At 52.5% G+C, this 19,897-nt stretch overlaps 1 protein-coding gene across 2 annotated transcripts; it reads left to right on the top strand.

Moving 5' to 3' along the window:
- Positions 1 to 60: 60 nt before the first annotated feature.
- On the top strand, positions 61 to 7,158 carry ISG20L2 (interferon stimulated exonuclease gene 20 like 2). Of its 2 annotated transcripts, none has more exons than XM_060031973.1 (4): positions 61 to 144; positions 901 to 1,746; positions 3,841 to 4,041; positions 4,753 to 7,158. In XM_060031973.1, the coding sequence occupies exons 2-4, from the start codon at positions 1,015 to 1,017 to the stop codon at positions 4,864 to 4,866; spliced, it is 1,047 nt and encodes a 348-aa protein (XP_059887956.1). In that variant the 5' UTR covers positions 61 to 144; positions 901 to 1,014; the 3' UTR covers positions 4,867 to 7,158. The 2 variants fall into 2 exon arrangements, with proteins under 2 accessions (XP_059887956.1, XP_059887947.1); XM_060031964.1 differs by having other exon boundaries at positions 68 to 279.
- The last annotated feature ends 12,739 nt before the right edge of the window (positions 7,159 to 19,897 follow it).

Below are 19,897 nucleotides of genomic sequence, written 5' to 3'. Positions count from 1 at the left end.
CTCCACTGGGCTAGAGGGGCCGGGGAGAGCATCCCGTCTCCGCCCCCACCCACGCCGCCCCGCCGCCGCCGCCGCCGCCGCCGCCGCCGCCGCCGCTGCCGCATCTCACACACTAGGAATCCCTGGCCTCGCTCCCGGAGGCAGGTGCGCTGTGGGTACGCGGGCCCGGCCTCCGGCGCGTTCCAATCCGCTAGCCTGCCGGCTCGGGCCTCGCCTACGCGCGCCAATTTCCGCATCCGGCTCCTGGCGCTTCCGGTCTTAGCTGGGCCCATCTGGGAGGTAGGTGTGTGAGGGTGGGAAGCTGGCTCCGTGGCTTGGACGACCAGAGTGTGCTGTCCCCAGCCTCGGTTTTCCCCTCCGCTAATATGTGTTGTCAAAGGTCCTTTCTTGGGAGAAGGACTTGAGTGAGCTGCATGTGGAGATTTCCTTCACGTGGAGATGAGGGAAATGGGTGCCTGAATTTCTATCTCTGTCCTTGGGACCCGCGCTGGGGATGCCTGGGTAATTCAGAGGTCAACTATGTCAAACCTGTGACTGCCTTCGAGCATACTTAGACGTTCCTTCCCTGGGCAAATGATAGAGCTCACCTATTCTGGCGTTCCAGATCACAAGAGTTTCAGATGGTTGGCCCTGCAACCCCCTCAGTTTACAAATGAGACTGAGATCTAGAGAGGGGAAATGGCCTTCCTAATACCATACTGCTGGAGAATTGTGGGGCTTCCCCGGAACCCAGGCTTCCTGGTTCAGAAGGAAGTCCTCCTTCCATCATTTCACATTTCACGTTATCTGAGAGGTTACTCTGATGTCTTTCCTCTCTCCTTTAAGTCCTACGGAGATGGGTCTTATCTTACTGGTTCCCAGGCCTATGGACTCCGTTATCAGGATCATTTTCTTCCCCAGGGTGTACTACAAACCTCCAGATGTTGGCCTATGGGATTCAGCAGAGGATGAGTTGTCCATCCTCTCATTGGTAAGCTGTTTTTCCCAACTGTTCTCCCACCATCCACCGTCATCATGTCTACCTTACTCCTCAATCTGGATTTTGGCGAACCTCCCCCCAGAAGGGCATTAGAAGGCAATGCCAAGCACCAAAAATTTGTCAAGAAGCGGCGGCTCTTGGAAAGGAAAGGCTTTCTGAATAAGAAGCAGCAGCCCCCTAGCAAGGTCCCTAAGTTGCGCTCAGAACCTTCAAAGAAAGGGGACACTCCCAAGGTGGATGGCACTTGGAAGGCCCCTCCCCTTCCAAAAAAGAAGACTGCTGCTTCCAGCAGTGGGTCAGAGCAGTCCCTGGACAAGAAAGCTGCAGTGCCTTGGCTGACCCCTGCTCCTTCACAGAAAGCTGGTTCTGTTGTGGCTAAAGTAGATTTGCTGGGGGAGTTCCAGAGTGCCCTACCAAAGATCAAGAGCCTCCCAATTCGCCCCCAGAAGAAGGGCTCCCAGAAGAACCCTCCTCAGAAGACTGCCCCACAGATCTCCACCCAAGCTCACTCAGAGAATAAATACCCTGGAGCATCCCAGAAGATGCCAACGAAGATGGTGGCAATTGACTGTGAGATGGTGGGCACAGGACCCAAGGGGCATGTCAGTTCCTTGGCTCGATGTAGCATTGTCAGCTACAGCGGAGATGTGCTTTATGATGAGTACATCCTTCCCCCCTGCCACATTGTGGACTACCGGACCAGATGGAGCGGTATCCGGAAGCAGCACATGGTGAATGCTACACCCTTCAAGATTGCTCGGAGCCAGGTGAGAGGCATGGGAGATGGTGGTAGCAGCGGGGTGGGTGGGGAGAGGTCCAAATCATTTTTCTGCAAAGAATATCACCCTGGGGAGGCGCCGAAGGATTGTGGAGGGAGGGATGGAGTGGGTGGAGTAGCAGATGAAGAAGGCTTTCTGTTGGGATAAGGAGTGGTGAGAGTCTGGAAAGTTACAATTAGCGGGTGTAACGAACTTTATTAAGATCTTTTAGGTCCCAAGTGGAATCCTCATCTGGAGAACCGGGAATCTGCTAGAGAAATATCAGCCAGTGATGGACAGAGCAACAGGCATGAGTGCCAGGGGGAAAGGGCTCAATCTGAGAATGCCTTGTAGAGGTGGGGTCTAGGGTTGAGAATAGAGAGGTGGAGAGGGCTTGCCAAGCAAGAAGTAGCCTGTGGCAATGTGGAAAGTTGGTGGTAGGAGAAGGCAGAACATTGACAGAAGGAGCTGGGGCATATGTGTATAACTGGAACAGGTAGCCTGCAGTGGAGGGGATAAAAGACACCGGGCTGGTATGTTGGGGTTCTCGTCTCACTCACTGAGCAAACCTAGCCACTGTAAGTCCTATGCTGAATACTGGAGGCCCAACAAATGAACAGGAGAGGAGGGTGAGCCGGTAAATGTGAAGGGGAAGGGAGCCTGCTGGTCTTGGAAGGCCTCCAGAGGGCGCCTTTGGTCCACTTCTTTGTAATTTCAGCTCCACATTCTTTGCCTTCTCTAGACACACACTGTTCCAATAATTCCTCATATGCCAGAGCAGTCAGTTGGAGGAATTTCATCAGAGGTGGAACAGCTGGATTTTAGAAGGAACTTGAAGAGTTGAAGAACATCCTGTGCACCAGGGGCATAGCTGAGCAAAGGCTTGGGAGAGGCAGAAGATGGGGTGGGCCTGAAAGAGCAAATCCACTTAGCTTTAAGGCAGGCTATATGTTGAAATTAATGCGAAGTAAAGGTGTTAGTGGTCAGTAAACTGCAGGTGCAGTTAGGAGCAACTAAATACCAAGTTGATTGGACTATATCTGGCTTTCATCATAAAAACCAGTGCCCAAGCTGGGGTATGAGACTAAGGTACATTCAGATGAGTCTTTTCCCTTCCAAGGGGTCCCATTGGGAGGCCAGGCATTGATTCCAGGCCTGTTGCTCTTGTTCACAATCTGTTTGGAACCCCATTTTGGTAATGGCCTTCAGAGCTCATGACATATTCTTTAGTTATCCTCATTGGCAGTATGTTCTTATGCTTTAAGATTCTGAAATGGTGAGAAATTATTTGGTTCCAAGAATGGTGTGAATAAGGTTCCTGACCAGCTGGTAAATACCCTCTGGTTATGAGCAGGAGGAGCTATGAAGCGCCGGGACTGATTTGTTAAAGCAGCATAAGTGTGGGCACTTGATCACTTCCCTCTGCAGCCTTAGTCTATAAATGATTCTTAATCTTTTTCTTTTTTGAGGTGGGGCGCTGTACCTCACAGCTTGCAGGACCTTAGTTCCCTAACCAGGGATCGAACCCCGGCCCCAGGCAGTGAGAGTGCCGAGTCCTAACCACTAGACTGCCAAGGAACTCCCAATTCTTAACCTTTTATGGCTTGTAGGCTCTTTGAGAATCTGATGAAAGCCATGGATTCCCCCCCCAAAAAAAGGCAAACATATGCATATCTATTTGCATATAATTTGGGGCTTCCAGTACCTTCCTGGAGCCCATCTTTAACAACATTTATCCCAGCCTATGTCAAAGGCCAACATAATGATCATGGTTAAAGAACTTCAGGTATCAAGCCAGGACTGAACTAGGTAGTTACATGAACATCACATTGGGGTAGAAATTAATGTGAAGATAAGGTGCCACTAGTGATGTAAATCCAAACAGGGTTACACCATAGAAAATACCTACTTTTACCTTGGGGAGAGGAGACAGATTTCAGGTGAAAGAAAACTTGTGGAAGAGGGCATTTCAAGGATGAGGCAGGTGGGCAATTGGTTAAAAGAACCTAGAAGGACTTAAGCAGCCATGTTGGGCTTTGAAGATGCAGGGGCTACATCTTTGAATGCTGTTCCTCACCACCTCTTCTCCCATGCCTGTTTCAGATCTTGAAGATTCTCACAGGGAAGATAGTGGTGGGGCATGCCATCCACAATGACTTCAAAGCCCTTCAGTATTTTCACCCTAAGTCCCTCACCCGAGACACCTCCCATATCCCCCTCCTCAACCGTAAGGCCGACTGCCCAGAGAATGCAACCGTGTCTCTGAAGCATCTCACCAAGAAGCTGCTGAGCCGGGACATCCAGGTAGCGTCTTCCCAAATGCTGCCAGACCTCTGGCCTGGACACTGAAGGCTCTCCTGCTGCCTTTCTCCAGGCTCTGACCCTCAAATTCCTCTGGTTGTAGAGAGATCTGGATGGGATGCTCTGATGGGAAGAGCTTTGGGCAAAGGGGTCCATCTCTACATAGGGATAACTATTCCTGTTCTCTACCTCCCAGAGTGTTCCAAAGGATACTTGGAAAAGGAAAAAAGCCTGAAAGTGGGGATAAAACCCTAACTAAGAAAAGTAGAAAGCAGGTAGTTGTGGTGGTCTAAAAGACCACGTAGTGGATGCAAGAGGCTCTTATGTATTTCATATGTTTGGCAGTCAAAGAGGGGATGGCCTGCCTGGCATGAGGCTGTAGACACATGTCATATACAGATCAGTTAAGGAACTGGGGAAGGTGGAAGACTCAGAAGGCCTGTCTATGGTCTGGTTTGTTGTGCCTCTACAGAAGAATGTAGAACAATATGGTATGTCCATGTTGCTACAGAAAGGATTGAGGCAGACAGTAGCATAGGAGTTGAACCCCTGAAATGAGGTAAGGAGTAGGCTCTCACCACAGGTCTACCTTTGTAGCCCGCTACCTGCAGAAGCAGCAGCATCAGTGGGTTGGAGGGAGCCAGTTGGGAAGGGAAGAAACAGTCTCTTGTAGCTTCATGTTCTTTTCTTCCTCCCTTTTCTTCCTTCTCTCAGGTTGGGAAAAGCGGACATTCCTCTGTGGAAGATGCTCAGGCCACCATGGAGCTGTACAAGTTGGTCGAAGTTGAGTGGGAACAGCACCTGGCCCAGAATCCCCCAAAAGACTAGTGCCAGTGGGGACACTGGTGGTGTGGGGAGGCAGAGGCAGCACGACACCCAGGAGAACAGGGCAGTGGGCCAGTGGGCAGCTCTACCAGCTCTACACCTTTGGAAACTAGAGTTGTTGGGGAGAGTGAGGCTCCACCCCAGACTTAAAATCCATTAAAATTTCACCTCAGGTGTTGTTAAGTGTTCCATGGAAGGAGGAAGGCTCCATGTCAGAACCCAGCCCTGAAGGCTGTTTACCTCTTAAATGGTGCTAACCATGGGTCCCAGGGTGCTTTGCTCCTGGGAAAGCCTTTTGACTTTCAAGGGGCAGGGCATACTGGGAAGTGTAGTTTCCCAAACTGCCTTATCACTAGGGTGACCATATGTCTCATTTTATGCCTTTTGTTCTCAAGTAATTAGCAGCACCGTGTTGAACTTTCCAAAAGTATCCTGCTGGATGATAACTTGTATGATCACAGTTTCTCTCAGACTTTTTTTGGCTCAGAGTCTGCATCCAGTCTGTGTTGGGATATCACCTGTTCTTTCCACCTTGACTTCCAGAGGAGCCATCCCTGGTGAGGTTTAGTTCTTAGGGTTACAAGGAAGTAGAGGTAAGAGAGTGTGACTTGGAAATCAATTTTTCGGATTTAGGAAAGCAGCCTCTTTCCTAAAGTGATAGAGGATTTATTTAATTTAGACCCCACTTGGAAGGTTAAAGAAGAATTCAAAGTGTTTTAATGGTTTTTAGTCTTTTACTTTGCTAAACCAAGCCTTTTAAAACTCAAATTATTCCCTTGATAAATTTTTATAAAGGAAAAACAATTGTGTGATGTTTTCTTTACAACTTCACGTTAAATAGCTTTGTCACAGGATCCTGTAGAGCTGTAATTCTGATAGGGGGTCCAGGGTCTGTGTGAATGACACTAACTGGGCCCTGGTTTGCTGGAAGTCATCAAGAAGCGCTGACCAAGCCTTTGTGTGTAGCCCATGTGCTCTGCTGCCTTGTCCTCGTCCCTACCACAAGTCAACGAGCACACCTAAAGTGACACCCCAAGCCATGCGAACACCCTCACACAGAGGGTATGTGACCAAGAGAGTGACTCAGAGAGTGGGCGTGCGGGAGGGATGGAGCCGGGGAAGAAGGGTGCTTCATGACGCCAGCCTGGTCGCTCCTGCCAGCTCTTCCTCGGTGGTATACACCCTCATGTTGGGAAGGTGAATCACAGGTCTGACTTTGTGTCTGGGATCGCTGCACTCTGTCTTGAGAGAACGCAGACTCCATGTATACACCAAGGCTTGTGCCCTCTTGAGTGGCTAGTTTGGCTCCAGGGGCCAGAGTCACAGTCATGGCTGCCCATAGAAGGGAATTTCCTGCAGCCAAACCGGACCCCACATGTGGTCTTGCTGTTGTGTCCTGCGCTACAGGATCTGCTTGCACAGGCAGCTGTTGAGCTCTGAGCAAGTTGGTTCCTGTTGAACCCAAAATATGTAGTGTCCATGACACTTCACAAAGAGGTGCTAGGCGTCCTTACACACCTCTAAGTGGGATTAATCAAGGAAGGCTACACCAAAAAGCGGGGATACAAGTCTTATTTGAAATGAAGGCGAGTCTTACTTACATTGTGATCAGTAAACTAGAATATATGTGGAAAATTCTCATTTGAGTTCAAGTTTTAGGGTACCTGGCTTTGTAATTTATTCCACTGAAGTATAGTTGATTTACAATGTTGTGTTAATTTCTGACGTACAGCAAAGTGATTCAGTTATACATGTATATATACATTCTTTTCCAATGTAATTTATCGCAGGATATTGAATATAGTTCCCTGTGCTATACAGTAGGACCTTGTTGTTTATCCATACTATATATAACAGTTTGCATTTGCTAATCCAAACTCCCAATCCATCCCTTCCCCACCCCACTTCCCCTTGGCAACCACAAGTCTGTTCTCTATTCTGAGTCTGTTTCTTTTTCATAGATAAGTTCATTTGTGTCATAGTTTAGATTCCACATGTAAGTGATAGCATATGGTATTCGTCTTTCTCTTTCTGGCTTACTTCACTTAGTGTGATAATCTCTAGGTCCATCCATGTGAGTAGCAACTGGCTTTTATGCTCCACTTCACCCCCCACTCAGGTGCCCTCAGTCCAGCATTGGGAACAGCTCAGTCTCACTTTAGCTCACCAGGAAGAACCTGGAGACCAGAGGACCTTGCAGACATTTTCTTACTCTTCTCTTATCACACTTCCTGGTCAGAGCCCAGCTCACCCTGCAAGGTGCCTGGGGATCCCTGTACTTTATTATTATACTTTTAATAAATTTATTTATTTATTTATTTATTTTTGGCTGCGTTGGTTCTTTGTTGCGAGCAGGGGCTACTCTTCATTGTGGTGCACGGGCTTCTCATTGGGGTGGCTTCTCGTTGCGGAGCACGGGCTCTAGGCGCGCAGGCTTCAGTGGTTGTGGCCCTTGGGCTCTAGAGCACAGACTTAGTTGCTCCGCGGCATGTGGGATCTTCCTGGACCAGGGCTCGAACCCATGTCCCCTGCATTCGCAGGTAGATTCTTAACCACTGCACCACCAGGGAAGCCCTGGGGATCCCTGTATTTTAATCCCCTCTTTCTCTGCCCCTCTGTTCCCAGGCTTCATCCAACTGATGACAGATAAGCCCCATTGCAGATTACTATGGAAATAGCAATCAGCAAGTCCTGTTTTGTCTTGGGTATTAAGGCTCTTCAGAGTGGAGCATACGTAAAACAAAACACATGCTCTTCCAATAGCATTCTTTTCATAGCATAATAATGTTTTCTAATGCCAAGACCCCCTTCTGCAGGTGAGAAGGATAAAGGGAAAAGAGTGTGAGAAGTGTTATCATGCCAAACACATTACTGATCTTAAAATTTCACGTAACAAAGTGATTCTCAGAAGGGTAAGGGGGGATGTATTTTGAAATTTCAGGTGATAGCACTGCCATTCTCTCTACCCTTAAGAACCACTGATTGAGGGAATTCCCTGGCCGTCCCGTTAACCACTGGACTCTGCACTCTCACTGTCAAGGTCGTGGGTTCAATCCCTGGTTGGGGAACTAAGATCCCACAAGTCACACGGTGTGGCCAAAAGAAAAAAAAAACCACTGATCGAGTTAAGGCTCTAAAGGAATCATTTGATTCCTAGTTTAACAGATGGTTACAGCTGACGATAGGAAGGATGAACAGCACTGTAATTATGAACTTACCCCAAGACACATTAGCACAAGTGCAAGTTTAGAGACGCAAATTCCCATGTATGCAATATGCCAAGTGCATTTATGAATATCCTACGTCTACAGTCTACGTATCATTGTTCACAGTGCTCTTTCATTTACCCTGTAATTAAGGGCAAGTCCACAAAACAGCCCATAACAGCATTTTATTGTTGTATTGATACTAGGTTTTAAGTTTGATCTTGCCACTTACTAAATTCGTGATGGTCAGTCAGTTTGTTTCTTGGAGCCCCAGTGGTTCTAGCATTAAAATTCTGGGGTTCTTTTCTAACCTTGAAGTTTAACTGATGGTTGCTGTCATTAATAATAATAATGGCAACCATTTATAGAGTGCTTCTCTGTGTCAGGCACTGTGCTGAGTCCTCTAGGAGCATTGTCCCATTCTCTGTAAGGTAGGTGGAGGTATTCCCATTTAACAGTTGAGGAAACTGAGGCTGACAAAAAGGAAGAAATATTCCCCAGGCCAAATAGCTGGAGGTTGGTGGTGCTGGCATTCAGACTGCCAAGTCTGCCTGTCTGAAGCCTCTGCTCTTAACCGCTGCCCTGCTTGGCTGTTAACACATTCAGGCAGCACCTGATGAGGCTTGGAATCCTTCCACTCAAATGTTTATTAAGTACCTATGTGCCAGGCATTGTGCTAGGCACAGAGAAATGGCCTGTGACCCCGAGTTGCTTACGGCAACCTGAAGAAGAGAAACCAGTAAACTAATTTCAATTTAAATTTAAATCCTGCAAGGATTTAAAGCAGGGGAGTGATGTGGTCAGATCTGGGTTTTAGGAAGACGACGCTGGCAGCCCAATGGAAGCAGGATTGGGAAAGGGCCAGGAGCTGAGTTCTTCTGTTTGACTAATTTGATGAGCAGTGATGGAGTCCTGAATTAATGAAGTGGGAAGATGTATATGATCATCACTGAGGAGGTAGAGTCAGTAAGACTTAGAGATCAGGGCAAGAGGATTAAAGGTTGCCTTGATATTTCTGAATTACAGTGAATAGACAGCAGTGGTACCATTCACCAAGACAGAGAATATGGTGGGCAGAAGAGCAGGTTTTTGAGGAGGATGACTTGGGTATTGACTGACTTGACTTTGAGCTGCCTGAAGATACCCAAATGGAGATGTCCAGCCAGCAGCTGGATGTACCAGACTGGAGTTTAGCAGAGTAAAAGAGATCTGGGGCTGGAAACTAAGGCTTAGAGACAAGAGTGTAGCAGTGGGATGGAAGCCTTGGATTGGAACGAAGCCTTTATACATAAAGGTATAAAGAGCAGCAGAAGGTCAAAGTCTCAGGAAGTACCCATCCTTATAAGCTGCTGGAAGAAGAGAGGTCTGAGAGAGGGCTATTGGGTAAGAGGACAGCTAAGGAGAATCCCCAGGAGGGAGGAGATAGCATTAACAGCACGGAGAGCCAGTAAGCTGAGAGCAAAGAAAAGGGTCTATTTTGTAGCGATTTGGTGCCCTTGATCTCAGCAATGTCTGTGGTGGTGGTGGGGAAGGCGGCAGAAGCTCAGCTGACGTGGGCTGGAGAATAAATTGGAGGTGAGGAAGGAGAGGAGTGGGTGTGGACTGCTCTTTCTTGGCTCTGAAGAAAAGCAGGTGAAGGTTGCTGTAGGAGTGAGAAGTCTTAGGATGCCAATGGACAAAGCCAGTAGAGCATAAGGTGGCTCACGAGGGGGCAGGTGAAGTAAGCTACAGGGGATCCTGAAAGAGTAGGGGGAAGGGATGCCAAGCTTAGCCTTGGCCAGCAATAGGGATCCCTTTTCTTCTGGGACAGAAAGGAAAAAGGAACGGGTAGGGCAGATGGAGATGGTTTGGGATGATGGTGGAATAAAGTGATTAGCACCTGGTGACCTCGATTGCTCATTAAATGGGAGGCAGAGTGGTCTGCTGCGTATGAGGGGGAAGTCAGGGGACAGGAGCTTGGGAAGAATAAAGACGGTTTGCAGCAGCCACTGAGAAGACGGGAGAGCGCGCCAACCGAGAACACAAGGAAAGGCCTCTGAGCAGCGGCAGAGTTCCTGATTGAGGTCAGAACCTGAATTTGCAGGAGCACTGCAAGCTGCAAGCTGCTTGTCACAGTTTTTTTCTAGCATCACTCGGCAGCCCAAACAGAGAAGTGGAGAGTTTAAATGCTTGCGGCTGCATAGGCCGCAATGGGAGGACCATGTGTGGTCCTGGAGGTGAGTGTCTGAACTGAGATGGAGATGAGATTGTTGGAGTCCATGGAGTCAAGGACCTGAGAGGCTGACCTGTTGAGTAAGCGCTGGAAGCCCCCAGGTGGCTGGCTGTAGGATTACATATCTATATATCTATATATCTGTTCCTATATCTATAGATAGATAGATAGATTTCTTTTTGGTTGCACTGCACGGCACGTGGGATCTTAGTTCCCTAACTAGGGATCAAACCCGTGCCCCCTACGGTGGAAGCATGGAGTCCTAACCACAGGACATCCAGGGAACTCCCCGGCAGCAGGATTAGAAACAGGAGGATGGGGAGCCTGAGCTAGATCCTTAGGGACCTGAGATAGATAGATGCAGCAAACAAGGAGTTGAAGATGCAATAAACATATGGCGTGAGCCTCAAAGAGTTGGGTCAGGGATTTCTAAGAGGGCGGCTGAGGCATCGTGGAGAGTTCTGAGGCCTCCCAGGCAGCGGTCATGGCCTCCGACAGGGCTATATCACTCTCGTTTTCAGACCTGATTTTTGTCAGAGTACCTCTTTCATGCATCTATCAAGGACAGTTAAATGATTAAGCCAGGAACAAGAGTACTAATGAAAGACAGGTATTTCTTTCAGCCTTAGTAGTCATTGATTTTGGTTGATGTCATTCACTTTTCAGTCACTTGTTCAAGAAATATTTATTGAGTACAAACCATGTGCCAGGTACCGTTGTAGGCTAGCGAAGTCTGCACGAACTTCCCTTGTAGTGGGGTGATGAGTGACATGAGGAAAAGTAAGGGGATAAGGCAGATATGTGTACATAAGATTTTAGATGGGCTGTTTAGAGAAGACCTCGCTGAGGAAGTGACACTTGAGCAGACCTGAAAGAAGTGAAGGAGCAAGTCATGTAGATATCTAGGGGAAGAACATTCCAGAGAAAGAGGGAGGTGCAAAGGCAGGAGGAATGTTTGGTGTATTTAGGGAGCAGCAAGGAGGCCGGCATGGCTGGAACAGGGGAAGCCAAGGGGAAGGGGGTAGGAGTTGGGGTTAGTGAGCAGGGCGAGATACAGGCAGATAATATAGAGCCTTGTAGGCCATCATAAGGAGTTGGGCTTACTATCTGCACAAAATGGGGAACAAATGCAGGGTTTTGAGCAGACTGGTGTGAACTGGCTCAGGATTTAAAGGACTCCCCCTGACTGCTGTGAAGGGAGGAGAGTGGGAACAGAGAACCAAAGAGGAGGCTCTTGCTGTAATCTAAGCAAGAGATGATAGGAGTTGAGGCAGTGGATGTGGTAAGTGGCCTCATTTGAGACTGATTTTACATACACATGGATGATCTTTGGCGTGGTTGATGCTGAACAAATGTTTAAGCCAAGACCGACACCTTTGGCTTTTCAACTCCCACCCAAGCTCCTGTATACGCTAGCCCACCAAAGAGAGCTCAGGACGTACACGCCCCCTCAGAAGTTGGGGACCCAAGGATGGTCAGGGGTGGAGATTCGCTGCAGACTCTGAGCAGACAGTCAGGGTTGCACTATCTCTTTCGCGCAGTGACTAAATGGGTAAGTAACATCTAGTGGCACTGCTAGGGGAGGGGTCCTGGTGAGTCCCTTCCACCCCAGCCCCTGGCCTGTGGGAACTGCTGCACAGGTCTTTGCTCCAATCTCCTCTCTGCCCTCCCACCGCTTAACTGTGCTGACTTGCTGGTTTAGTTTGTTTCTTTCTTCAATATGTAAGGCTTCTAGCCTTATTTAGGGATACCATCAACTCTGTGCTTTCTTTGAAAGAGTATATATAATGCATAGGATTTTGAGAGAGATGGGGGTGGAGGGAAGAGGCAGAGAGAGAAGGTATTTTTAAGAATTTGCCATGGAAAGACAAGTACATCTTAATCTTCCTCCAGGCTCAACTGAATTCCACTCTGAAGTGTTTTAGAGCAAAGCTTTGGAATCAAACAGACCCAAGACAGTACATGGAAAGCTGTTGCACAGTGGTGGGTTCAGAGTCAGAGCCACTCCTTTCCCAGACCTGGGCACTGAGGATCGGGCCCTGTGCCTGTGACCCTGACCCCCCTGTCCCAATGCAGCACCAGGAACCTAAATTGTCTGGCATCCCTAGACCAGAGGCAGCTTCCCCAAGGGGCAGGTTCTTCACTCCCTTCTACCTTGTGGAATCCTGCTCGGTTCCTTCTTGGAAAGATTCCATGAGACGGATCCAAACCATAACCAAAGGAGGAAGAAGGCAGACTGCCCCCACCCTGGGAGCTGGGGAGGGAGATGGTGCCCACACCCAGGACCAACAGGGAGGCAGAGGCAGATAATATAGCCCGATAGCCAGACACCTAAGGCTGGGGCTTGGACGCCGGGCTGAGCTGGCAGAGTGGGTAGGTCTGGGAAGCTTTCCTGAAGGGTGGGAGGGTGGATCTGGGGTCAGATCAAAGGGGCCCCCGGGCTGGGGAAAGGGCAGAGCGATCTGTTGCCTTTCTGCTAGGTTAGAACCCACCCCCATGCCCACTCTCCACTCCAAGGCAAGAACTGCCTCCTCCCAGCTTTGGAATCAATTCCCTGGGGCTCCTAGGAACCTAGCACCCGTGGGTCAGGGAGCTCATCAGAGGAGACTTGGCCCAATGAGACCACACTGCCCCCAAGCAGGGAGAAAGGCACACACTGTGTGTCCTTGACTCAGGATGGCTCCCTCTCTAGGCCAGCCACTGCAAGCTCAGTGGGAAGACTAACCAAAACTCCGGATCATCCGGAAACCTGGAAATGTGTGGCTAACAGTCCTAGAGCACTGGGATTTAGAAGGCGTGAGACCGTGGCGAGAGGTTGGCAGCTGTGAAATCCAGGAGCTGCTGGCTCCTTTGATCCCCCAGGGACGTGTCCCTGAGTATCCCAAGTGCCAAAGCTCCCGCTTGGATGTCTTTCCCAGATTGGTGGAGAAGACGCAAGCGGGGCGGGGTGGGGTGGGGGGTTGTCACAACAGTGTGTCCTCAGCCTGGCGAGCTGAAATTCACAGACACTAGCCCAGTGCCCTTTAGGAATCCAGACAGGCTGGGGGGCCCTGGTGGATGGGATGGGGTAAGGGGTACTGGGTTGGGGGAGGCAGGGAGACTGTACAGTCTCTCTTTGACAGCTAACATTTTCCAGAGCTGGAGCCTACAGGGGAAAGGAAATCAGAGCTTCCCACTTCACACATCTTTTTCCCATTTTGTTCATGCTGCCCAGGGAAAGCCATTAGGGCTAGGTCAGTCTGGGGCCTCCCCCACACTCCCATGTCTCCAGCCCTGCTATAAGGAGGGGTGGGATGGCAGGGTCACTGGAAGGACAAGGCCCTAGCCTGGCAAAGGGGCCAGACTCTGAACTCTTGTATCCCTTCTTAATTCCCTGCCTGCTCAAGATGGGAGGATGGGGGCAGGGACCAGGAATCTGGGCTCCTGGGGCCCTCCCTTACTCTGCTCTAATCCCCCTGCACCTCTGATTCTGTCTCCAGGGAGTCTGGCCCCCTGGCCTGGGCCTGGTCTGCAGCAGGAAGGGCCCTGGTGTTGGGGAAGCTGGCCCTTATTACCCGACTCTTGGGGCTTCAGCCCCCTTCCTGGAGCCATTAGCACAGCTGGTTTCCATAGGCCCCTAGGAGCCAGGCTGGGGGCCAAGCTACTAGGTCTTTTTTTTTTTTTTTTAATTTATTTTTGGCTGTGTTGGGTCTTCATTGCTGCACGCCGGCTTTCTCTAGGTGCGACGAGCGGGGGATACGCTTCGTCGCGGTGCACGGGCTTCTCATTGCGGTGGCTTCTCTTGTTGCAGAGCACTGGCTCTAGGCGCGCGGGCTCAGTAGTTGTGGTGCACAGGCTTAGTTGCTCCGCAGCATGTGGGATCTTCCCGGACCAGGGCTCGAACCCGTGTCCCCTGCTCGAACCTGTGTCCCCAGATTCTTAACCACTGCGCCACCAGGGAAGTCCCAAGCTACTAGGTCTTACCTGGAGACAGTAGCTGCATTTGGGGGCTAGAGACAGGAGGGGAATGTGAGAGCTAAGGAGCTTTGAAGTGGTGTTCTCCCCAAGCTGGCCGACGTTCCTGAGTCTGACCCATCAGCCCCCTTACCCTGCCCACAGCCCCCCCCCACCAGGGACAGTGAGTCCAACACCCTCTTTCTGTCTCCATCCAGAACCTCAAAGCTCAGACCTGCGGCCCCCTCAGTTTCTCCTCTGGGACCTCGCCCTTCTCGCCTCCCTCCTGCCTCTTTCCTCTTCAATCCCAGAGTCTGATTATCTGGCCCAGTGCCCACCTTCTGCAGTTCAGGCCAGAAGAGGGATAGAGCACCCATCCAATCTGCAGCCTTGCCGATTTCTTTGTTCCTCCAGAAACTCCAGACCATCTCAATGGAGAGAGGGGTTCTTTACACCCCTGGCTCTTCTTCCATTTGCCATCCTCAGAGAGTGGGAGAGGAGGCATCTGGGAGATGGTTCGGGCTCCCCAGAACCAGTTTTGGGCTAGACTGAAGGCTGTTCATCTTTTCCAGGGTTAGCCACTGTCCCCAGGTGCCATGCAAACCCAGGTGTCCAGCCTGCCAAACCTGTCATAGCTACAGCCTTCTCCCTCCTGCCTTGGGCTGCCAGGGTTAAGGGGCCAGTGCAGGGCAGGGAGTGGAAATGGCAGAGGGGTCTGGCCCTAGTCACTGCATCATAAAAGCTAAAAGGAGTTTAACTGCAGGTCTCGGTGCTGACTGACTTCTTCATCCAGCAGTGCTGCCCTGGGGGGATTCCTTGGGGGGGAGGGGCCACAGCTGGCCAGAGTCAGGTCCAGGCCCATCCAGCTTCAGATGCTGGCAACTGCCACCAACAGTCCCAGCCACACTGAATCCCCACCTCAGCCGGGAGGTTCTCTGAGAAGCGTGGAGGCTCCAGAGGAAGGGGAGTCGGATTTGGTGCCTTTCACTGCAGTAGGAGAGAAAACTGAGCAGGGGCCTACGTGGAGAAAGGGATGACCTCCCATGCCAGACTGGCAAGAAGCAAAGTCTAGGTGGTGGAGCCACGGTAGAGGGACAGAGAAACAAAGAGCCCAGGGTCAAGGAATAGAATCAGTGCAGTGGTGGCCAGGCCTTGTGCAGGGGGTCTCCAGGCTCTTCAGTGACTGCCCACACCTCTGCGCCTGCCCCCTGAAAAGGCGAGCAGAGCCAGGGGCCTCTCTCAGGCGAAAGAGATTCAATCCGAACACTGTCTTCAGCCAGTGCATCCCCACCTCCTCCTTCTCCCCTCCCTTGCTCAGCCCCCCCGCGGCTCAGTGTGCCCGGCCCAGCCCTGAGGAAAGCGTTGGCGGAAGGAGCTGGGAACCAGGTAGCAGAGCCAAAAACAACAGAGGAGCCGCCTGGCTGCCTGGGTGCGGTGCAGATCCTCCCCTTGTCTAACTGTAATCCCTCCTATCACAGTCAGTCCCCTCCTCACACCCCGTGGCTCTGACCCTACTGGGCCATACTTACCTCCCTCTTTGCAGGGCCCTGGGGCTGGCCCCAGAGGCCACTTGTCATCCCCTACCTTTGAGTCCAGCTGCCCCTTCCCCCGGTCACTCGGATTCTCTGCTCACGTCTTCCTTAGTTCTCAGGGTCTCTCCCATGTGCCCAGATGTTCCTGGGAAATGAGTTGCCTCCTTTCTAGTTCTCTGCCTCCCAGCTTGCACTTTAGCTTGCTGGAAGCTCTTTTTTGGTCTAACTGCCATCCATCCTGTTGCAACGGCAATTTCATTTGTGGAGAATCAGAGCTGGCCTTACCAGATTTGAAAAGGGCTGGTCCCTAAACCCAGGGAGACACACGAATGGAACATCCCCTTCGGTACCGAGGATCAGAGCAGACTAGGAGGCAGGATGCTTAAGTCTACGCTCGGTGCTGAGTGGAATCCTGAGGGCTCAGGGAGGCCAGGAGACACAGCTGTCCTGCCCCAGGCACTCCCAACCCCCCTCTTCTACTTTCCGACTTCCCCACCCTCTATAGAAGTCCTGCTTTATTTGCTGCCCCTACCCTGAGTGGCAGAGACCCAGGTGTCCAGCCCCACCTGGGTTTAATTTCTACATGACTCCCAGCCAACAAACTCTGTGATCCAGCAGATGCAATAACACTGGTCAGGGTGAGGCCCTTCTACAAGTGCTGGCTTTGGCCAGAGAATCTCCTTGGTCCCAGTTGGGGGTGAGGGTGAGGGGTTCATGACACTCCCACTCTTCCCATCACTCCTCCCCCACTCAGCTTCAAGGGAATGATGGAGAGGAGTGGGGGAGCCTCCTCTTCCCAAGCCCCCAGACCCCTCAATCGTACACGCATCTACATCTACTCACACCCACACTCTTGCAACCATTCAGAGCCTGCCCATCTCCATTCCTTGTGCAAAACCAGCCACTTTCCTCATAGCCACACTGCAACGGGAACAAATCCCCGGAGTGTTTCTTTCCTAACTCTCTCAAGCCGGTTGGTTTCCTCCCCACCCCACCCCCATCCTGCCTCTGCTCCCCCAGCTTTTCTCACCAATTAAGCACCCTCCCCCACCTGAGTCTCCAAATTCCTAGGGGGAACCCCAAGAGGAGTATGACCAAGGCTCCTAGAAAGGGGAACGCGTTGCCCCAGGAGATCTGCAGCAGATTTGGTCATAATTAAAAGGCCAGCGACACTAGGAAATTCCTTCTCCTTATGGATCCCAGCGGGAAATTAAAGCCAGTTGTGACTGAATGACTGATGCTGGCTAAACTCCTCCCCATCGCCTTGTTCCAGGGCCCTAGTCCCCGCCCCTTGCCCCTAGGCTCCCCCAGCCTCCTCTGTTAGCCCCCTTTCCCGGTACCCCCAGCCCTCTCATCCCACTGCTCCCAACCCCAGTCCCCCAACCCCCTTCCCCTGAATCTCCCCTAAGCACCCCTTACACATGAGCCTCCATGCTTCTGTGGGGTAACAGGGCTGCTGGAGGCTGAGGCATCCAGCCTAGCTGCCCGGCACCATGCTCTGGACCCTCTGCCCACCTCCCTCAGCCAGGGTTGGGGTGCGGGGGCTGAAACTCAGGCCCAGAGCTGCCAAACCACAAGCACATCTGGAAAAAATTCCCCTCCCAGCCCGACTTTCCTTTGTCTTACTTCTGTCTTTTTGGAAATTCTGGCTGCCTGGCCAGTGGGGGGAGTGAGGAAGTGAAGGGAGGGGAGTGGGCCCAGGCCTCCTTCCTCCACCCCAGGGAGCCCCCACCTCCAGCCTCTCCAGTTTCCTCAGCCAGACCACATCCCTCCTCTGTGCTCCTGCAGGTCTAGGCTCCCTCGTTCTGGTTGACCATCTTTTGAGCGAGGTTTCTACATCCTTCTCACAAGGCTTGTGGGGGAGAGGGCCACCACTGGCCCTTCTCTTTTGCAGCAGGAGGGATGCATATTGAGGAGGAGACTGGACTATTCTGGCTGGGGTCTCAAGAGGGCTGGAGTGGAGATGGACATGGGACCTGGGTGGAAGAGGTAGGGGGCAGTGAGGGGGAAGGAGAGGCAGCAGGAGTCTGCTTTCCACCATGTTCCCTCCCCCAGCCTCTCCTCAACCCTTTGGCTGGGAGCCTGATTTCACTGTCAGAACCTAATCCCCCTCCCTTTACCTACAGCGTTGCTGGAGCCGGGTGGATGGGGGAGGAGCACAGGCTGTGCCTTAACCCCAGGCCCTAAGCACCCCTCAGGGACCACCACCACCTCCGCTTTTGTCTGTCCATCCTCCGAGAGCCCTTCGACCTGCTGCCCCCTCACTTCCAGAAGACCAGGCCACCCGCACCCCCAAATAAACTCTCCCACACCAAACCTGGAACCCTAAAACCAGGCTGGAGCATCCAGCTCCCTTCTTCAGAACTGACATTTTATTGGTTATTGCAGGGTGGGACTCTGTCAAGAAGTCCTTTCTACAGTCTAATCTCCATCCCTCCTGCTCCAGAGTCACCCTAGTTGCCTTATTTTTTTTCCCTACACATCCGTAATTCAGAGATTTTCCTCTTTACAGCACAGAGACTCGACCTCCAGTGTGACTTTGGTAAATCCTCCAGCCCCTCTCCCTTGGCTCTCCTCCTCCGGGCTCCTCCCCAACTAAAGGCCCCTACCTCCTTAGACCGTTCCCGGGCTCTAAGGGAAAGGACTTAGAATCTCGGAGAGCCTGTCTTCTGCTCCACCCATGGCCACGCTGGCAGGGAGGGGCCAGGGCAGGAACCCAGGGCTGGGACCAGATGAGGGGATTTTCTTCACCGTCTCGGAAGAAACTGGGAGGACAGCTCCGGCAGGGTGGCGGGGGTGGGGTGCGGTACGGGCATCGGGGCCACGTGCACGGATTCGCCGAGGGCAGCTGGGCTGCAGTGTCCCTCAGCGCTAGACAGGCCCCCGGGTTCCGCCCGCTCAGGATACCGCATCCTCTGCGGTCGGCGGTCTTGAGTCTCCCGGCCTGTCTCCGAGGTTCCCTGCCTGACTTCCATTTGTTTCTCTGTCTCCTGGCCCTCTCCCCCGGGGTCTCGCTCACTCCCACTTGGGTCTCCGCGGGGAGCCGTTCCCTACCCCCTTCCTTTGATCTCCCACTTCAAAGCTGCTCGCGGCGGGGCGGCCTCTCCTTCCGCCAGTTTTACGGCTCAGAATGGTGACACCTGAGACCCCGCTCCGCCCCTTCCCCGGGGCACCCAGACTCCCCCCAACCTAGGTGGCAGCGCGGCGCGCCGAGGGCTCCGCGCCTCAGTCCCCGCCTCCCCTCCCTGCCGCCTGCTGCGATTCCCTCGGGGGTCTGGGGAGCCGAGTGACAGAGAAAGCGCCGTAATAAAGAGCTCGTGTCAAGTGATTGGCTGTGACCTCTGCCCTCCCCAGCCTGGCGCTCCAGGCTCCTGTTTAACCCTTCGATGCCCGCCCAACGCTTTAAGAAGAATGAGTCTCTTTGCTTCAACTTCCAGCGTCCGCAGGCGCTACTTGAGCCCGATACCGGGTGGGGAGTCGAGGGTGGTGGGTAGGGGGTGAAGCCCCCTCCCAGCCTCTTCGAGTTGTTCCAGTAGGGGGAGCCGTTGCCTCACTTAGGTGCCTGGCCCCTAAACCCCAGGGCTCCCCAGCCGGTCTCGAGTTCGGAGCGGTCACACTGGATCCAACTCAAGCTTCAGTGGAGCCGGAGCTCGGCCGCGCATTCTCTTCCCCAGCTCTGGCTTGCAAGCAGGGGTTCACCCGCCAGTGGTGTCGCCGGGTGTCCGGCGCCAAGGAGTCGAGCGCACCGTGTCAGGTTGGGCAGGGATGGGGAACAAGCGAGGTGCGACCCTGTGCCTCGGACTGCAGGACGTGAGAGCCCAGCATCTGTGCCCCGGGCCTAGCGCCCTCTCCTCTCGGTTGAGAGCCCAGTCCGAGGGCTGTAGCCCTCCGTCCGCCTCCTCATCCACCCACTGGCGCGGGAGCCAGCAATCTCGGGCCCCCTCAGCGAATTCTGGACCCGCCCACTGGGCTAGATCCAGAGGACGGGGTGGGGGTGGGGGTGGGGTGGTAATGCAGGGCCGGGGCTCAAGGCCCCCCAGGTGGGGTGGAGGGGGGGGCGGAGCGGGAGGCGGGACCACCTCATTCTTGGGCAAGGGCGGGTCCACAAAGGGTATAAAAGCTGCCCGCGCGAGAGCCCAGGCCGGCTTTAG

Source organism: Delphinus delphis, chromosome 1, assembly GCF_949987515.2.
Source record: "Delphinus delphis chromosome 1, mDelDel1.2, whole genome shotgun sequence".
Taxonomy (NCBI): domain Eukaryota; kingdom Metazoa; phylum Chordata; class Mammalia; order Artiodactyla; family Delphinidae; genus Delphinus; species Delphinus delphis.
This window is presented reverse-complemented; position numbering and strand designations above follow the sequence as displayed.